This window comes from Enhydra lutris, unplaced genomic scaffold, assembly GCF_002288905.1.
Source record: "Enhydra lutris kenyoni isolate GAN:26980312 unplaced genomic scaffold, ASM228890v2 scaffoldscaffold22, whole genome shotgun sequence".
Taxonomy (NCBI): domain Eukaryota; kingdom Metazoa; phylum Chordata; class Mammalia; order Carnivora; family Mustelidae; genus Enhydra; species Enhydra lutris.
In genome coordinates this window covers 17,330,543-17,349,066 of record NW_019154106.1, presented here as the reverse complement: position 1 = coordinate 17,349,066, position 18,524 = coordinate 17,330,543, and the positions used below count along the sequence as shown (strand labels likewise).

Genomic DNA, 18,524 nt, shown 5'->3' with positions numbered 1-18,524 from the left:
ATGGGACAGTGGTTGGCAAAGCCTCGACGAGATGCCGAGGTTCCAGGAACACAGTTATTGGCTCCAGGATAATTTTGCTTCAAGCCCCTACCTTGATCTTCAGAGAACAGAGACATTGAACAAGGAAGATCAGCTTGCCGTTGTCTCTTTAAAAGAGGAGGGACCATTCCTCAGGCCTCTCCCTCTCCTCATTAATATGAAATTTATCGTGAATATTGATGTGGGGGCGTGGCGCCTCGGCCAGCTGGGCTAACCAGCCAGGGGTTCCCGGTTTCACAGAGAGGAAAGTGACAGAAGCTGTGCAGAGGGAGACGCAGAGAGAGCAGAGCGCCGGGCAGCCACCCAGTCTCGGGGGAGCGCTTAGCTCCCCCACCCCCGGCTGCCACCCTGTCCGGGGGGCTCCTCAAGCCCTCAGCCCCACTCCCAGGCTCCCCATGGAAGCCAGCTGTGCCCCGGGAGGAGCCGGAGGAGGAGGAGTCGGCTAAATGCTCGCGGTGAGCCCGGGGCCCCTGAGCCCAGCCTGCTCCGCGCCGCTGCCTTAAGGCCCCCGCGCCCCCGGCGCCCCCTACCCGGGGCCGCGCCGCCTCTGCCCGCCCTTCCCCGGGGCTTTGCCCCGGACCTGCCCCCGCCCGCTAGCCTGCGCTCAGACAGGAGCTCTGGGCCGGGCGCGCCGCCGCCCTGGAGTGAGGGAAGCCCAGGCGAAGGGGGTCTCTGGAGCCCGCCGCGATGGACGCCGTCTTGGAGCCCTTCCCGGCCGACAGGCTGTTCCCCGGATCCAGCTTCCTGGACTTGGGGGATCTGAACGAGTCGGATTTCCTCAACAATGCGGTAAGACGAAGGGTCTGCGTCCCCTTTCCACCACTCCGCACCCCTCTTCGCGGCGCGCCTGACTCCCCCCCTCCCGGAGGGACGGGACTACACATCACTGGGCAGAAGCGGGGGAGGGGGCTCGGTGCAGGGTCCCCGAGAGACACGTGGTTAGACCTGTGAGATTTGGGCACTAGATCCCTCCATACCCCCGCTAGACCCCGAACCTGGGCCGGAGCCTCTGAGCTTGCGCTAGTGCGCACTCCTCCTGGGGGCTCCGTCCGTGGATACATTGACCTCGGCTTTCTAGGGGGAAGGGGATGTCGAGGAGTCGGGGCCAGCGGATCCCTGAATACGTGCCCGAGGGACACCAGTCCTGCCCCCCCCACGCCCCCCACCCGTTCTCCAGCGGTTCTCCACCCACCCCCGGGGTTCCCGGACCAGATTGGGCGAAAAGTGGCGGCGCCCCTGCCTGCGCCCCCTTTAGGACCTCGGTGGCTCAGCGGCTGGTTCTCCGCTGGGGGGCGCACACGGAAGTGTTCGGAAGGCCGGGGACCCGAAGCCCCTTGGGGGGCCAGAGTCGTACCCCGGTTCTAAGGCAGTCCTGGTAACTGAGGGGTGCTGCCGCGGCCGCCCCGCGGGGTCAGGCCTGAGGTTCCCCAGGGACGGACCTGAGGCTGAGATGGTCAGGGCAGCACAGGGTGATCGGTCAGGAGAAGGGAGATCTTTCTCCCCATCTTTGTGTCTCTAGTTCTGTTCCTCCGTCCTTCGTATCTCCCTTTCTCTGACACTCTCCCTGTGTCTTCGTGACTATCTCTGTCTCTGAGCTTGTGCTTCTCTTTCTCTCTCTTCCCCTCCCTCCCTAAGGAAACGTGGCTTCTCTTCTTCCCTCCCTTCCTCCCTCTCTCCGGCTCAGCCCTAAAACCCTGCTGGGGGGAGGGGCATGGGCTCTGCAAGGCAAGAAAATATTTGGGTTCAGAAGGGCCTGCTGGGTTGAAATGTGGACAGCTTGGGGAATCTGCTGGGATTCCCCCCCCCACCACCACCACCATGCAGTGAACTGCCCATCTCTCTCTCTCTCCCCCTCTCCCTCCCTCCCTTACACACACACACACACACACACACACACACACACACACACACCCATCTGACGGGTCTCTGCTGGCTAGTCTCCACCTCCTGGGACCACGATAAACTTGGCCAGACAAGAGCCAAATGCACAGAGACTTCCAGGATTGGACATCGTGGACTTTGACTTCAATTCATCCCATCTAGACTGATGGTGGGGGAACAAGCCAAGGGACAGGAACCTGAGTCCAGGAGGCATGGGGTGTGAGGTCTCCCAGCCCTCCATTAGGGATATCTGGGTCACCCTGCTTTCTGAGGATGGCCCCTGGTCCCAGGGATAGGGAGCAACACAATTCTGCACACAGGCCAAGTACAGGAGGTGGGGAGGACTTGAGCTGGTAGTGGGGAGAGCAGGGTTCTAGTCCTGCGCCTGCTTCAGCATCCCACTGTGAGCTGTGCCTCTGCTGCTTTGTCTGTAAAGTGGGGAGAAGTTGAATCAAGTCTTTCTAAGGATAGTCTGGCACAGATCCTGGGGATCAAGTGGCAGGGAATGGGGGTTCTGTACACCCCTCCTGGAGTTGGTAACGGATACCAGTCAGAGGGAGAGGAGTTTGGAGTTTGTACCCGTGCAGCAGGGGCGGGGGCGGGGGGTGGTGGTAGAGCTCTCCCCACAGCACCATGAGGTGCCCTCAGCAGCTGAGTGGGTCTTTCTTCTAAATGAACTCTGCTGCCTACAGCCTCTTCCTGATCCTCCATTCAGCCTTGTGTCCCCAGCTGCTCAGCTGGGCCTTGGTCCAGCGCAGGAAAGGAGGCAGGATCAGACCGTGGTATCCAGCACTGGGACTAGGGAGGGAAAGCCCTGCCCGGGAAACTCCTGACCTTGAACCTAGGCAAGGCCAAGCCAGGCAGGGAGAGAGGAAGGGATTTCTAGGAGGATAGACCAAGAACTCCCAGCTAGGAATCTGGAGATTTGGTTCTAGCTGTTCTGCCACCAGCCAGCCGGGCAGTTCAGACAAGTGGCTTTTCTTCCTCTGGGCCTTGGTTCCCTCATTTGAAAAATGGAGGTATAGATCCTTCCTCATAGTGATGAGAAAATTAATTAAAAAAATCAATGGAGGAAAATGCCTGGCAGGTAAGTTTCTATAGTTAACTTGTTCCAGAAACTAGATGGAGTGGTAGTTAAGAACTACTCAACAACGAGTTGCTGTGTGACCTTGAGCAAGTCACTTTCCTTCTCTGGTGCCTCCGCTTATATGTCCAAGATCCCTTACAGCTGGGACCACATACCAACCCTACCCCGGACTCCCTCTTCATTCTGCAGGAGGGTAGGGAAATGTTTCCAAGGTAAGGATGGGAAGGGATGGAGTCTGTGTGTTTCCCAGTCTAGAAGGTAGAGAACAGGGTATTCACTCTCCTTCTTAAAAATCCAGATAAAGGCCATAAGATCATGTGGAAAATGTGTGTGTTCTGTTGCCCCATCCAAAAAGCAAGAACCCAAAATTCTGATGCTCACCCTGGACACAACTCTGTAAGAAATACATGTTCGCGTGGACAGAGACAGAATGAGTTTGCAGTTCAAGTCAGGTACGTTTGGAGGGTTAGGGACATTTTCTTTTTACCTTCTATGAAGATTCCTTCATGCTGTTCCCAGCTTATCCGTGTGATTCTCGGGGACACCCCTCAGAAGGGGCTGTGCTTCCTGACAGATGTGGGGGACTTCTACTCCCTCTCCATCCCTCATTCCTTCACAGTTCCTGATGTGACCACAGGAGAGCCCTTGTCCCCTGTATCCTGTGATCCTTCAGCACCTGGACAGGTATGAGAGAGGGACTGGTGCTCAGAAAGCTGGAATAAAGGACAAGAGGGAGAACAGGTTGTGTCTCCAGACAGAGATACTAGGTCTGTGTGCCTCTTGCCTTCTTCTTCTGGCTAAGGAGAAGGACTGACTCTAGTTTCTCCAGAGAGAAATGGCTTCGGATCCCACAGATGCCCCAGCTGGGAGGGTGTGGGGAGGAGAAGGAGGAAGAGGAGTGCTGTTTTCTCAGAGGGGAGCAGCAGGAAGCTGCAAGGATGTTTGCCCAGTACATTCATTCGTTTACCTCCCAGCAGTTGGGGAGGCCAGGTGTGGAAATGTCTAGGACCTAGGGACCAGCCCAGGGGAAGGGAGGTGTGGGGGCTAAGCCAGGCCCAGAGCCTGGCTTCTCCAGAGCTAAATAGGGAAACAGAGAACCGCCACAACCACCACTATCCCAGCCTTGGGGGATTAGGGAGATTAGAGAAGTATGTGCATTTGGGTGTTCCTATGTCTGTGTGTGGGCCTTTAACAGCCCCTAAAAGGGGAGGGGTGTGTGTGTGTGTGTGTGTGTGTGTGTGTGTGTTTCTCTTTAAATTTTCACCAACAGGAAAGAAGACCCAAAGGCCAAGGCACTCTGGTCTCAGAGTAGAATCCCCTAGAAAAGGACTAATGGAGAAGCTAAAATCTCAGGGCTCCAACTCCGGAAGGGAGATCTCCCCAGACACCTAGTCCTCCTCCAAAACACTGAGTTTGTTTGGGGTAGGGGTCTTTTGTTTTGTTTTTGCTTCCCCCACTGGGATACAAGCTCCTTGAGGGTAGGAGTCTGTCTTGTTCGCTGTGCTATCCCCAGTGCCCAGCACAGTGCTTGGCAAAAAGGAGGCCTCAACCGAGGATGGCTAAATGAAGGAAAGGGGGCCCACCCCAGACCTCATGTATTTTTAGGGAGGAGGAACAAGGGTGCTTAAACCGCCAGCCATCAGGATCCTGCAAGCCATCCTCTGAGGTTCGAGAAGGGATCTCCATGATCCCCAATGAGTTGTCATTGCCTTGAGTCATCCCCATCCTATGGCACAGACCCCTGGGGCCCCAGGACAAGGTTAATGTAAATTAGTTGACCCACAGCAGATGTGAACTTGTGGCTTAGGCCTCATCTTTGAACATTAGCCCTAGGCCTTCCATCTTCCCCAGTTTTCTCTTGTTCAGGTTGCTCTGGGACTCCTGGATCCATACTTTTACCCAGCTTCAAAGGAAGTCTCTTCTAGTCCTGCCGCAGGGCTGTTGCATACGCTGTGTCTGACATCTAGAAAACTTCCCCTCTGGTTCTCTCCATCCTGTTCTCTTTAGTCCAGATGCCAACTCTTTGGAGCAGCCTCCTGACCACCTCAAGTGATCCCTGACCCCCTCTCATTTTCTGGTTCAGCCCTTGAGGCCTTCATAGCCCTCATCCCAGTGTACAGCTATGTTGCTGGCTTACTGTCCATCTCCTCCACTGAGGAAGCAAGTTCCATGAGAACAGAGACCCTGTCAGTTCTGTTCAAGGCCATAAACCTAGCCCAGTGCTCTGGTACAATAGGGGCTTAATATAGTCAAACTCCATCATAAGACAAGAAGCCAAGTCCAAATTTTTCAGTCATGTAAAATGCAGAGTTATGTTATTTCAGGAGCAATGAAAAGCAACGTTCTTCTGTTGGTCTGTACTATCACAAAAAGCCCAAAAGTCAAGATCATGGAACCTGACCAAATCGAGAAAGCTCCGGAGGAGCGTGGGACAGTCACTTCTTTACCAACCGGCCCACCCTGAGATGAGGGTTTTGCCCACCATCACTTGAGGTGGGCTCCAGGCAGAGGACAGAGCCAAGTTTGGGTTGCCTTGTAGTGGATTTTGCTCCATTTCAAGGATTTACCATGTTTGTAGAGAAAATTACTTCAGACTAGAGCAGTCCCTGGAAGGGAATAGGAGAATGGTTTTTTTTTTTTTTTTTTAAGATTTTATTTATTTATTTGTCAGAGAGAGAGAGGGAGAGAGAGCGAGCACAGGCAGACAGAATGGCAGGCAGAGGCAGAGGGAGAAGCAGGCTCCCTGACGAGCAAGGAGCCCGATGTGGGACTCGATCCCAGGACGCTGGGATCATGACCTGAGCCGAAGGCAGCTGCTCAACCAACGGAGCCACCCAGGCGTCCCAGGAGAATGTTTTTTAAAAGACAGGCCTGGGACGCCTGGGTGGCTCCGTTGGTTGAGCAGCTGCCTTCGGCTCAGGTCGTGATCCCAGCGTCCTGGGATTGAGTCCCACATCAGGCTCCTTGTTCTGTGGGGAGCCTGCTTCTCCCTCTGCCTCTGCCTGCCACTCTGTCTGCCTGTGCTCGCTCTCTCTCTCTCTCTCTCTCTGACAAATAAATAAATAAAATCTTAAAAAAAAAAGACAGGCCTGAGTGTTGCAGAACTGTATTGCTAATTCCAGAAGGGGCCCTGGAGTTCTCGGGGTCCTGGCCTGGTTAGCATGGAAGGTCATTGGGATGCTGGACCCCACCAAAATGCTGCCTGTACCCCAAACTACAATGGGGTCCCTCTGGCTTCCCTGGACCAGCTGGGGCTTCGCTTGGTGGTTCTTCAATCCATGCATCCAGTCTTTTAACAAATGGGCACAGAAGGAGCCCTTTGCCGGTCACTGTGTATAGCGACCTCCAGCAACTGACAGACAAGTGAGAGAGAGGCGGGGGAACACAGTAGCAGCACCACAGGTGCAGGGATGGTGCAGAGCAGGGCGGGCCCCCCAGGAGAAGCATCCAGCTGAGATCGAGGTCACGGCAAGTTTCTTAGAGGAGGGGACTTGGCACACTCTCTCCATCATGGCCCCATCCCTCTTGGCAAAGGACTTGCTGGAAGGCACTGTCTCTTTTATTGAGCCTGTAGAGGTATCCTTGTCCCCTGTGCAGGTAAGAAAGCCAAGTGTGGAAAGGAGCCAGGGGTCCCATGGAGTGAATCTCTCTCTCTCTCTCTCTCTCTCTCTCTCTCTCTCGTTCTGGTTTGCACTTTGCTCTCTAGGCCAGGGGAAGTTTGGGCCATCTGATATGAGAGGGACCCCGCCTTCATTCTCTCCCACTGTCAACCTCAGGGAACCACGGATGCCTGGAGCGTTAGGGGCAGTGCCAGCAGCTCGCCTGGCCAGTGAGCCGAGCAGAGGCCCCACGGCCCGTCCCATGCCCTGTCCTCAGATTCGCTTGGGCATGCTGCTCCCCGACCCACCTGGCAACTTGAACCTTTGCTCTCTGTAGCTCCCAGGACTCCCCAGGAGGGTCTATTTATGTCTGGCTGGTCTGCCTGCTGTGCCAGGAGAGGACAAAGGACAGCCCCACCTTGTGTCTTCCCTTCCCCATACCATGTGCCTCCTGCAAATCCTGGTCCAGAGGCCCTCCTGGAGCACCCTCTCTGGGACCTGGCTTGCCCCTGAACCTCCCTCAAGAAACCAGCTCCAGATGCTGGAGAACAAGCTGTTCTTCTGAAAGTCTCTGCGCTCCAGGGGGCAGGATGGAGGAGGAAGATTTGGGTGGAGTTAAGTCAAGACCGTGAGCATTGCTCTGGCTGGAACACTGTGTAACCCCCTCAAGCAGACGAGGGGAAGTCAGAATAAGTGGCAGGACCCTTGACCAGGATGGGCAAGAAGAACGTAAGGGTGGGAGCGTCTAGTTCAGAAGAGGCTGGGAGGCACAACAGATGGTCTAGAACTCTGACCGTCACAGAAAATATGTCAAAGGGATGAATTTCCTTGGAATGTCAGAGAGTCTGATCTCCATGACCTAGATATACCATGTCACCAGCAAAGTCAACTTGACAACTGGGGCAATTACGGGCTTCCCTGCTGCCGACTTCGCCATGCCTCCTCTCCCAACTCTCGTGGGACAGAGCCCTCGCCGCAGCTTCCTTGGCCCTTGGCCCTTGGTTCTTGGCCCAGGAGCCATTTCACCCATCCCAGAGAGGCTGACACATCTGGGCTGGGCTGTGTGGTCCAGCATAACAGCTGGACGGCAGCAGCTGTCCCCCTTTTCCCCTTCCAAAAGAAAAACAAAAATGAAAGCAGCAGAGGAGTAAGGCAGGCTCTTCAGGCCCTCCTGGAGAGCCGGGAGGCGGTTTTAAAGCAGTCACTGAGGGGAACTGCTTCTGAGGCGGGGAGGCCCAAGCCCTTTCCCAAGTGTGCCCCTCTGCCTGGGCCGTCCTCACCTCTCCTAAACTCACTGTGTGACCTTGGACAAATCACTTCCCCTCTCTGGGCCCTGGCTACATCATTGCTGAACTAGACTGAGAGTTCTTTGAGAGCAGGAACGTCAGATGATTATTTTTATCTGTTGCCTAGTTATAGCTATAGGGACTGAGTGCTGAGGAAATGCTTATTTATTGGATGGATGGATGGATGGATGGATGGGTAGAAGGGAGGAAAGCAAGGAAGGAGTGGGGAGGGGTGATGGATGGATAGATGGGTAGATGAACAGACAGTGGAAGAAAGGACACTTCCACACTTCAGCTTTAATGATACTTTTTGTTAAAGTGGACTCTATTTTTTATTGACATAGTGAATGTTAACCTAAATTCCACATCTACCTTTCACTTTACCATACTAGCCTTTTCTGTCATAAAAGAATATAGGTGATGCATGCATATGAATTATAAAGGGTAATAAAATAGATATGTGTGTACTCACTAACCCTGTTAAAGAACTGGGCCCAGCTCAGAGTATCTGGGTCTCTCAAAGCCACCTGAGTTTGGGGGAGAGGTGTTCTAGGGACCCTGAGTCCACTCCACTCTGGGCAGATTCTGAACAGGAATGTCCTGGGACCTGGTACCTACTCCCAGACCCAACCTGACCAGACAGCAAGCCCACAGGCCACATAGCTAATACCTCAAAAACATAGGGGTCCTGAGCCATCTTGAGATGGGGTGGGGTGGCCATGAATGGTCTCCTTTAATGGCTCAGACCTGGGAGCAAATCTTGGCTCTCACTATCTGTCATCTCTGTGAACTTGGGCAGGTGCCGGAACCTCTCCCAGCTGATTTTCCTCATCCATTAAGTGTGACCATAGGACATGGGGTTCTTCGGAGAATTCAGTTAGATAAGGCCTAGCACAGTGCCAGGCACATAGTAAGGCCTCCATAAATTGTAGCTGTTGCCACTGGTTTTATTCTGATTTCGTTGTCATGGCCTGAAAGGGAGGTCCCCAGCATTGGCCAGTCCTCGGAGGAAGGTCCCAACTTCTCCATCCCTGTGATGAGCCCTGGTTGTAGGAATTTTATTTCCCTTATCTGTCTGACCTCTTGGAAGCTGGAAGGCTCTTTTGAGTAAAGACAGAAGAAGATGCCAGACCCCCTTCGCAAGGCTCTTTCTGGGCTTAGCCAGGGATGAGCGACATTGGGACCCCAAGTGAGGACCCAATGCATGGAATTTGGGGGCATAGTTTTTACCTGGCTTTGTACTGGGTATTGGGACAGGGCAGCAGAAAATCAACGATTCCTTGAACAACCAGCATTGTCATGTTTGCTTAAGAGCACGAACTCTGCAATCAGAGCTTGGGTTCAAGTCCTGATTCAGTCTCTTGCTGAATGAATGAACCTGGGGAAACTACTTAACTTCTCCCGGCCTCAGTTTCCTCAACTTTAAATGAGGATACTACCTTATCTTCTGAAAATTAAATGAGATACTACATGGAAGGAGCTACAACAGTGCCTGGGACATAAATATTAGCTATTATTATTATTATTATTTTCATTATTTTCATTATTAGGCATACTATATGCTAGGCCCTGTGTGAGGCCCAGCAGAGGGTTCAAGGATGAACTCCATCCTGCATCCTACCCTCAAGCAAGGAGGTAAGAGTTCAGAAGGAGAGATGGGTCCCATTGTGCCTACTTAGAGTTCAGGACATGATACTAACCAGTGACTCAACAATCTATAAGTGCTGTAGCAGTTCAAGAGGGGCATCAGGTGGTACGGTGGGCGACCAAGGAGGGCTTCCTAGTGGAAGTGGCATTTTAATTGGGCCTTAGGGGATGATAGGAGTTGGAATGAAGAAATAAAGGGCAAAGGTATTCCAGACACTAGGAATGGTATAAGCAAAGGCCCTGGGGCACTGAAGCTCAAAGCAGTTTCGAGGAGCTGGGAGTGGTCATCCAACTGGGATGGAGGGAAGAGAAGGACGAGGGTCTCCAACTACAGTGCTGAGTTGAGACACATGAATAACAAACTTCAATGCCATGCTTAGGAGATAGGAGTTTTTCAGTAGGGAGTAGGGAGCCAAAGATAGTTCTGAGCTGGACAAAGTGGTGGTCCCAGTGACTCTGAACTGTCTCAGTGCTAGGAGGTCTAGGGTCCATTAAGAATCCTCTGTCAGCCTGTCTGGATGCTGAGGGACCCTCACCAAAGGGAGAGAGGATTGTGTTTGGAGTCCGGAGCAGCCTGAGGCTGTAGCTGAGCCCAGGTCCCTTCTCTTCTCTGACTTCCACCCTGTGCCCTGATGTGACTCTCACACTGGGCCAGAGTACCAGTTCTCATCAGGCTCTTTCATCTGCAGCCCTTGGGCCAGGCTGACCTGGAGAGGCCCAAGGCAACTCCACCCTTGCAAGGAAACAGGCTTCGCGCTGCAGGGCTGAGAGCTCCAGCCTGAACCATGTCCTTCCTCCTGGCCCGACCCCAGGGCCCTAAAGGGTTCCCCCACCCCTCCAACAGCTCAGGACCCTCCATTCTCAGGCAACAGCTCAGGACCCTCCACTCTCAGCCCTACAGGGACATGTAGGGTGCTGGGGGTCTAGAAGGATCTGAGCCCTCCTTCTGAGGCCATCCCAGTCTGGCACCCTCACCTCCTTGGCCCTCCCACCCATCAGCTAAGACAAGATGCCCAGAGCCCCTTTCATCATCCTCCCAGAGAAGAGGCCCAGCCCTGCCCTCTGCTGCCCCACGGCCTTCACCCCTTCCTCTCCCAGAGCTGCAAATCAGTTCCACATTTGGGATCTGGCATGCACTATCTGCTCAGAACTTTCCCCTCCCAGTTAGCTCAGGCTCCCATCTCCCCCCACCCCACATGGTCAGCCCATGGGGTCTGCAGAAGGGGAAGGGCTCCTGCCTTCCGTGACCTCTTCAGAGGTCTGAGAGGGAGCTAGACTGTGGCAAGGCACCAGAGGGACCACGGACAGGAGGCCCTCCCTGAGAGAGATGAAAGAGAGATTAGAGGGGGTGGGGCCAAGACAGAGCTTGAGCAAAGTCTATGAGGGGATGAGGGGTTGGGGGTGGTGAGGGAAGGAGCGAGGTAGTTCCCAGCTCAGCACATTCCTGAGACATCTGGACGCGCTGGAAGGGCCCCAGCTGGCCCGCATGGCTGTGGCTCCAGCTTCTTTGCTCTGTGATGTCAGGACCCAGCACTCCCCCTCCTCTTTGAGTCCCACTGGCCTGAGGTCCACCTTGGGGCTGAGTGTTGGGGCCTCCTCCCCAGACCCCTCACTCTCATTGAGCAAGAATGAGGCTGCTGGGGCCCCGTAGGAAACGCCTGCCCCAGAGGAGGGCCTGGGCATGGCGGTAGGAGGCCCACACCAAAGGCCCAGGGGTTTGCCTGTACAACGGACTCCAGGAGATTCCTCTCGGAGGCTGACGCCAGCCCCTCTCTTCTCCTTGGAAGGGAGATACAGAGGAAAGGCTCTGGAAATGGCTGCTTACCTCAAGCTGTGTGATGCTGAGCAACTTCACTGTCTTCCTTGGCTCTCTGTTCTTCTCTCTGTAATAATAATAATAATAATAATAATAATAACAACAACAACAACAGCTCCATGTCAGTGAGACCCTTCCACACATCCTGCATTGTGTTCCAAACTTTACAAATGTCATCATTTATTGAAGCCTCATGGCACCCTAGTAGTTAGAGATCAGTATTCCTAGTTTAGAGCTGGGACTGGGGCCCAGAGAGGTTAAGAAAGTTGCCCAAGGCTACACAGTAAGTAACAGCCAGAATTAGAACTGGGTCGGTCTGCCTCCCTTGCTCTTAACCATTGAACTCCACTGCCTCTGTGAATAAGAGGGGACGGACCTAACGATGCCAGAATTCTTTTTAGCTCAAAAATGGTGATGATTTTTTTTGGCGATCGTGGGGCTCTTCAAGAAGGGCAGGGGCAGGCATTAGTCACACACTGGGTGGGGGAAGGAGAACAGAGGCAGCTGGCTTTGAAGCATCTGATGGGTCAGGAGTCTTTGGAGGTCCCCTCCCAGAGAGGCCCAAACCCTCGAGGCTAGAGACACAGCCTGATCCCCAGCCGAACCCAGGGGTCCCGCACCTTCTCTGAAGGCAAGGAGTAAATAAGGAGAGAGAATGCAGTGTCTTCCAAAAATAAAACCTGAGGACAACTCAGACAGGCCAGGACAGCTGAGGAAGCCAGGGGCCGAACGCTGAGTGCACTGGAGAGAAGGAAGAGGCCAAGGGAATTCCAGCCAGAGCCGGGTGGCAGGCTCCAACTGAGAAGGGCCTTCCAGCTGGCCAGGGGCCGGGAGAGCAGCTTGGCTGGGTGGCCACGGGGCTCTGTTGACACTCTTGGGCCTAGTCAAACCCTGAGGGCAGCTCCAACAGCACCAAATAGGGGACTCTGGTCCCTGAGAACTGGTCTCTCTGGGGCTTAAGAACAATAGGGCCTTGGGAAAGAACCACCTGGGTACCACAGGCCCCACTAGGGAGGAGCTGAGGGAAGGAGGCCAGGAGCATGGAAACTCTGCCTGCAGCGGGAGTAAGCTGGCATGGAAGTGGAATTCAGGTCAGTCATTCCTGGAGGCTCAGCTGCAGAAGAAAGGCCTCAGTCCATTAACTCACTGGCACATTCCTTCATTCACCCATTCGTTCAGTCCATCAGGCAGTCACTCAGCAAACAGCTGAGCACCTAGCATGTGCTGGGACCAGCGCTGGGCTTCGGAGATACACATGAGAACTGGCCACAGCAGACATAGAGGCGATGTGGCTGGATCATCTGAAGCTATACTAAGACACTAGGAAACTATCCTAAAGGCAGTAAGGAGCCATCGATAGATACCGAGGAGGAGAGTCACATAGTCATATTGTGTTAGGAGATACCTCTTAGTGGAAGGTAGAGAATGTTCTGGAGACTGATCAGAGTTCAAGCCTTAGACTTACCTTCCTCAGTGGGGTGTATTCATACTGCTAGTCAGAAAGCCTTTTGTGAGCAGGAGCTGGACTTTGTTCATCTGTATATCCACAGGCCTGGGCACATAGTAGGTGCTTAGTAAATCCTGAAGGAATATATAAGTCATGAATAAATGGATGTGATTAGATGTCCTTATTCTCCAGAGGCCCCCAGTGCCAGCACTGGCACTGAGTCTCCAGTGTCCTGAGCTGTTCCACAGGGATCCTCTGGCCACCGTGTATGGACCAACATCTCCAGCAGCCAGACTGTGGGCTGCTGTGCCCTCAGTGGTGCCAGTCACAGCTAATCCCAGCCCTGGGCGGCGGCACTTGCTGCCACCGCTTCCTCCTGCCCAGACAGTACCTGGCACTAACCCCAGGGCTGGGCCACAGCACATGGGCCGCCTGGTTGGAAGGTGCCAGGGGCTGGCCAGGAACCTGCAGGCCAGCTCTCTCTGCTTTCCTGAGGGGTCTGTGGCCTGGCCAGGGAAGGGTTACCAGTGTCAGGGGACGGGAGCAGAGAGCCACACCAGCAGAGCTGGGGGCTACAGGGGAGAATGAGAACACCACGCCCTCCCCAGACCCTGCTGTGTGCAGGGCAAGCAGCCCATGGTGGGCGCCACCCTGAGCCTGCCCTCCTCTCTCCCTTCCTCTCTCCAGCACAAGCACGGAAAGGGTCAATCCCTGTGTCATCCCCTCCTCCAGTCCCAGCCCTCACTGTCCCAGCCCCAGGCGAGCCTGGGACTCCCAATGCTGCCTCGCTGGGGGTCATATGACTCAGGCGTGTGGGTTGGCGCAGTCAGCCTCTAGTTCTGTGGTGGTGTGACATGTTGTGTGTGTTCAAGTGAGAGGGTGCGGGGCCGTGCCTGACCATCTCTGGGGTGGCTGCGCGCATGTGCGTGTATACAGGAAAATGTGTGTCTGTCTGATCACCCCTGGGGAGTGTGTCCTTGATGGGGCTGTTTGGTGCCTGCCGGTGTCAGCCTAGGGGAACCCCTGAGCGTGTGTGTGCCAGGCTGGATGTGGGATGTGTCCGAGGATGTGGATCTTCCGTTGTGTGGTATCAGAAAAGTGGTGTTTCCCTGTGTAAGAAGGAACCTCACAGCCCACGTCTGTGGAGCACACGCACATGTATGCACACACATACACACACAGAGAAGCTTTTCTGCTTACTTGGGCTTGGGCTCTGTGGTGAATAGTTCCGTAGGGGGAAAATATGAAACCTCAGCAGCCGCCTTCCCTGGGCCTGTGGGGAATGGGGGATGAGAGTGAGGTTGGAGGTTGGAACAATGTGTCCCCCCTCCTTAACCCCCATGCCCTTGCCAGGAAGACTCAGGGACCAGCTCCAGGGACTGGAGAACTGGCTCCATCCCTTCCCAGTCCCCAGGGAGGCCAGGATAGAGGAAAAGAGCCCATTCTCTGAAGACTTGTTCGCTTCACCCTTTTCCTGTCTACCACCCCAGCCTCAGTAGGAACACAGTGTATAAGCGATGGGGGAAACTGAGGCCTGGCAAGGAGATACCACCTGCCCCTGCCCAGGTCTGCCCCGGAGCACAGCTGGATCTTGAACTGGGGACTCCAAAAGCACAGCTGGATCTTGAACTGGGGACTCCCAAGTCTGGGTCCAGGGCCTTTTCCCCTTCACGGGAGGACCTTTGGTTCTGGCTCTAGGAAGGGGCCCCCAAATGCCCGGATGGTGATGCTTAAGGACAGGGAGGGCCTGACAACCAGATACCCAGGGGCCCACCTTCTCTCCCCTAAGTCCCTCCCTGGTCTTTCTTGAGCCTACCCCGCTCCCCACCACACACACACACACACATAGGGCACATCACTGACTCAGACTGGTGGCCCTTCAGCTTGAAATGGGGTCGATTTTCTAGTGACCACGAGGCAAGTAACCGTCCCGGAATGTATGGGTCAGTATGGTGGGGGGGGGGTGCCTGCGGGGGAGGGAAGGGGGAAATGTGAGAGGACTCTCCTCCCATCTCTTCCCAGAGCTAACTCTCGGAAGGAATGTCCGGGCTCGGGATTTCCCCCCACTCCTTATCCCACAGCTCAGGCTGGACCCACTCTGGTCTCCTCCCTCCTTCCCCCAAGCACGGACTGAAACAGCGCGGCCGAGGGAAGAGGCAGAAGTCAAGAACCCGGGTGCATGAGCCGTGGGGCTAGGGGCGGAGGGAAGGGGGAGCTCTGAGGCTGCCCCAGGATGGGGGAAGAACCTTCTCCCACACACCATCTGGGCAGACCGCTGGACTCCCGGAGCTTTCCCCTCTCTGCCTTGAGCCCAGTGAAGAAATTACAGGAGGGGAACTGAGAGGAGCTACAGATGGTCCTGTTACCGCCCCAAGAGCGTTCCCACTCCCCGCAAGGCCAAGGACCCGCCCCCCGTCCCTGTGCCCTATGGTAAGGCTGCTCGAAGAGGGACGAAGGGAGCTGAGCTGGAAGAGCCGTGAAGGGACTTAAGAATTGCGGCTCGGCCTCCCCTGCGAGCCGGGGACGTCCGGCGAGACCCTCCCTCTCCACTTCCCCCGCCTGCTGGGGGGCCGTGCAACTCATAAGGCTCTTGGGACTGCGTGGCGCTGCCGGCCTCCTGAAGCTCGCAGGGCCGTCAGTGCCTCTGCCCCAAGCGCAGAGAATCACGCGCGGTCGGACCTGGCGCTCCCGGCCCTTCCCAGGCCCCGGCGGTCTGCGAAGCGCGGCAGCCTCCTTCGCTCGCTCCCCGCTGCCGGCTGCCCGCAGCCTCCTCCCATTGGCCAGGAGCTCCGCGGGACCCACCAATGAGCAGGCCGGACTCCAGCGCGGGGCGGTCCCATAGCGCGCGGGCGTTAACCTCTGGCGGGCGACTTGTGACTGGCGGGACCCCGTGCTTCTTTACATTCAAAGGGCAGGCGGCTGAGACCCGGCTATGGCTGCGGGTGTCGCCGGGAGTGGTGTGCGCGGGGATGCAGGCAGGACAGTCCGAGACCTCTCCGACAGACAGAGAGAGGGAAGCCGGGGCTAACTGCGCGTGGCCTCCGAGAAGGAGCTTATATTGGCAGGACTGTAGGAAAAAGTCTTTAACGAGGAGGGAAACAAATCATAATATTTCCTTCTCTGGCTTCCCATCCCGGTTGCCTGGCAAGGCACCCCTGAACGCTCACCACCCCCATAACCCTATCCCCCTCTGAACGTTGACCCACGACCCGTTGCCATTTACAGATTTAACACCCCCCTCTCCCCCCACCCCGAATAATTTCTTTCGGATAGTCTTGAAAAAATCTCAGCTTTTAGCGTGCGAACTGGAGGTAGCGCTGGGTGTGGTTGGGGGTTTAGGGGAAACGCGGGCATGCTGGAGCTGAGGAGGCCCGAGATCCCCGGAGTGGGCTTTCCAAGGTTGGGGAAGGGTGGGTACCGTGGAAGAAGTGAGAGGACAAGGAGAAGGTGATTCCCATTCCTGTGCAGCCTTGGAGCTGCAGAGAACCCCTCCCTCACCATGACCAACTCACTGTGTCACCCTGGGTAGGTGGCTTTCCCTCTCTGGACCTCAGTTTCTTCATTAGGAAATGGGTTGGGAGTGGGGAGTGAGGACCGTCGGCTTTCTCTGGTACCTTCTGTCTCTAATGTGATGATACAAACCAGCCATAACTGGGCTGCTTTGAGAAGTCAGGCACCAGGTAGAAATAGGGCTACAAAGCTTTCCGAAGGGAGTCCCTTCTGGTATGTTCCCTTGAGTAGGAGATTGGCCTGGAGGTAATGAGACATGCCCACCATGACCACTGATGGTCCCACCAGCACACAAGGAAGCCCTGAGCAAAGAGGACCGTGTTTTCTGAATGTCCTCCCCCTCCCCCCCCCCCCCCCCGTCTGCCCCTTGGCCCCCCCCCCCCTCCCCTTGGCTCCCCCCCCCCGGAAGCCCCCTCCTGCTGGGCCTTGGCCACTGTTTCCAGCAGGTGGGGGCTGCTCACAAAAAGGGGCCAGCTGAGCTCCCTGGGCAGTATCTGCGGGCAAAAGGGGTCTCTGAGAAGGGCCTATTTCATCTGCCTGGAGTTAAGGCCTTCAGGGACCCCAGCCCAGACTGGAGGAAGCATTTCTCCTCTCCCAGGCCCCAGGAAAAGGCTTGGCAAACCCTTATCGCCTGAGAAGCAGCTGCTGGAGGAATACCTTAGCGGCTGACTCACTGCCCTCCCTTACTCATCACCCCCTCCCACTGGGCCCCACACCATGCCTCTGAGAGACCCTGAGAGAAAGGGCAGGGACAAAGCGCCCCCAGCTGGGCTGGCCCAGTCCTGCAGAGGGTCTAGCTCGCATAGTCACAGTCCTGGGGCGGGCTGGGAGGGGGTACCTTGTAAATGGCCTTAGTGCGGGATCAGTTATTCTTAGAGATGTGTTTAGTACTAGTATCTCCTCGTACTGCCTCACCCCAGGCGCTGATGATCAATTGACATACTGATGGCATTGCCTTCTGGGGTTCAAGGCCATGTCCCTCCACCAGCAGTTACCACAGGCCAGGTGCTGGGATCCAGCAGGTGAACGAGATACAGACTCCGTCTCAGGGAATTTTCAGACAGGCAAACAGGCAATTTGTGAACAGAGCAATGTCTGCTACAGTTGGGGAAGGACTGGACAATGAGGGGTTGTGGACACTTCCTGTTGTACTTGGCTTCCCTGGGACTCAGTTTCCCTCTCTGTCAAATGCAGATATGCAACTTCCTTATCCCATTGGGTGATTATGAGGATTAACTAAAATCATGCATGTGAAAGCACTTTGGAAGGTTAAAATCATGGTAAAAATGGAGAGTAGATTATAAGTCCTGGCAAACTGGGAGAAGGGGGGAGAGAACCTTCGTTGATGGGTTTCTGCATTTATTTTGTCCTTGATTCTTTGATCATTCTTCCGCTCAGCTCAGGCTCAGACAGGCTTTTGGCAGCTGCTATTTTCATACTAATAATGGCTACCAACCACTGAGTACTCACTACACACTAGGCACCATTCTGCTACGTGCATTAATGTGTGTGTGTTCTGTGTGTAAGGGGTATACATACTTTACTCATTTTACCCTCATAATCCTATAAGGTGAATATTAAGCACCTCACAAATATTTGCTCTTCATGACAACACTATGATGTAGGCACTATTATTTCCCCTTTGCAGATAGGGAAACTGAGGCACAGAGAAGTGAAATATTCTCAAGCTTATTCTCAGAGGGCTTCTCTGTTCACCCCTTCAGGACTGGGGCAGGCTTTGAGTATTCCATGCCAGAAAGGGCCAACGGATCCAGACCTCGAGCCACCCCCCCCAGAAGCCAGTCATTAACCCCTCACCAGGCTGGACTCCAGGACCTGAAGCAATCCCCCTCCCACCGCCTCTTCCACCCCACCAGCAAATGTACTCAGTCAGTAAATAATGAACAGCAGTAGTGTTTCCTTACATGTTTATAATACTTTAAGAGAGAAAAAAATAAGCACCTACTACATACCAGGCACAGGGTGTTTTATGAATAATAAGAGGCAGTGTTTGTTGAGTATTTGTTATGTACCCAGGATCATCCTCACAACAATCCTGACAGAATCTGTTATCATCCTCACCATACAAAAGAGGAAATGAAGCAAAGAGACGTTAATTAACTTTCCCAAGATCTCAGAGACGAATATTTTTCAACCTTTTTTGTTTCTAAGAAATGTATTTTACTTCATTACTGAGTACACACACACACAC

At 54.7% G+C, this 18,524-nt stretch overlaps 1 protein-coding gene across 1 annotated transcript in view; it reads left to right on the top strand.

Moving 5' to 3' along the window:
• Positions 1-620: 620 nt before the first annotated feature.
• LOC111150050 (cAMP responsive element binding protein 3 like 1) overlaps positions 621-18,524 on the top strand; it is a 34,572-nt gene continuing 16,668 nt past the window's right edge. The window contains exon 1 of the mRNA XM_022507376.1: positions 621-828. Within this exon, the coding sequence (XP_022363084.1) occupies positions 727-828 (102 nt within the window). The 5' untranslated portion in view covers positions 621-726. The remainder of the gene's footprint in view (positions 829-18,524) is intronic.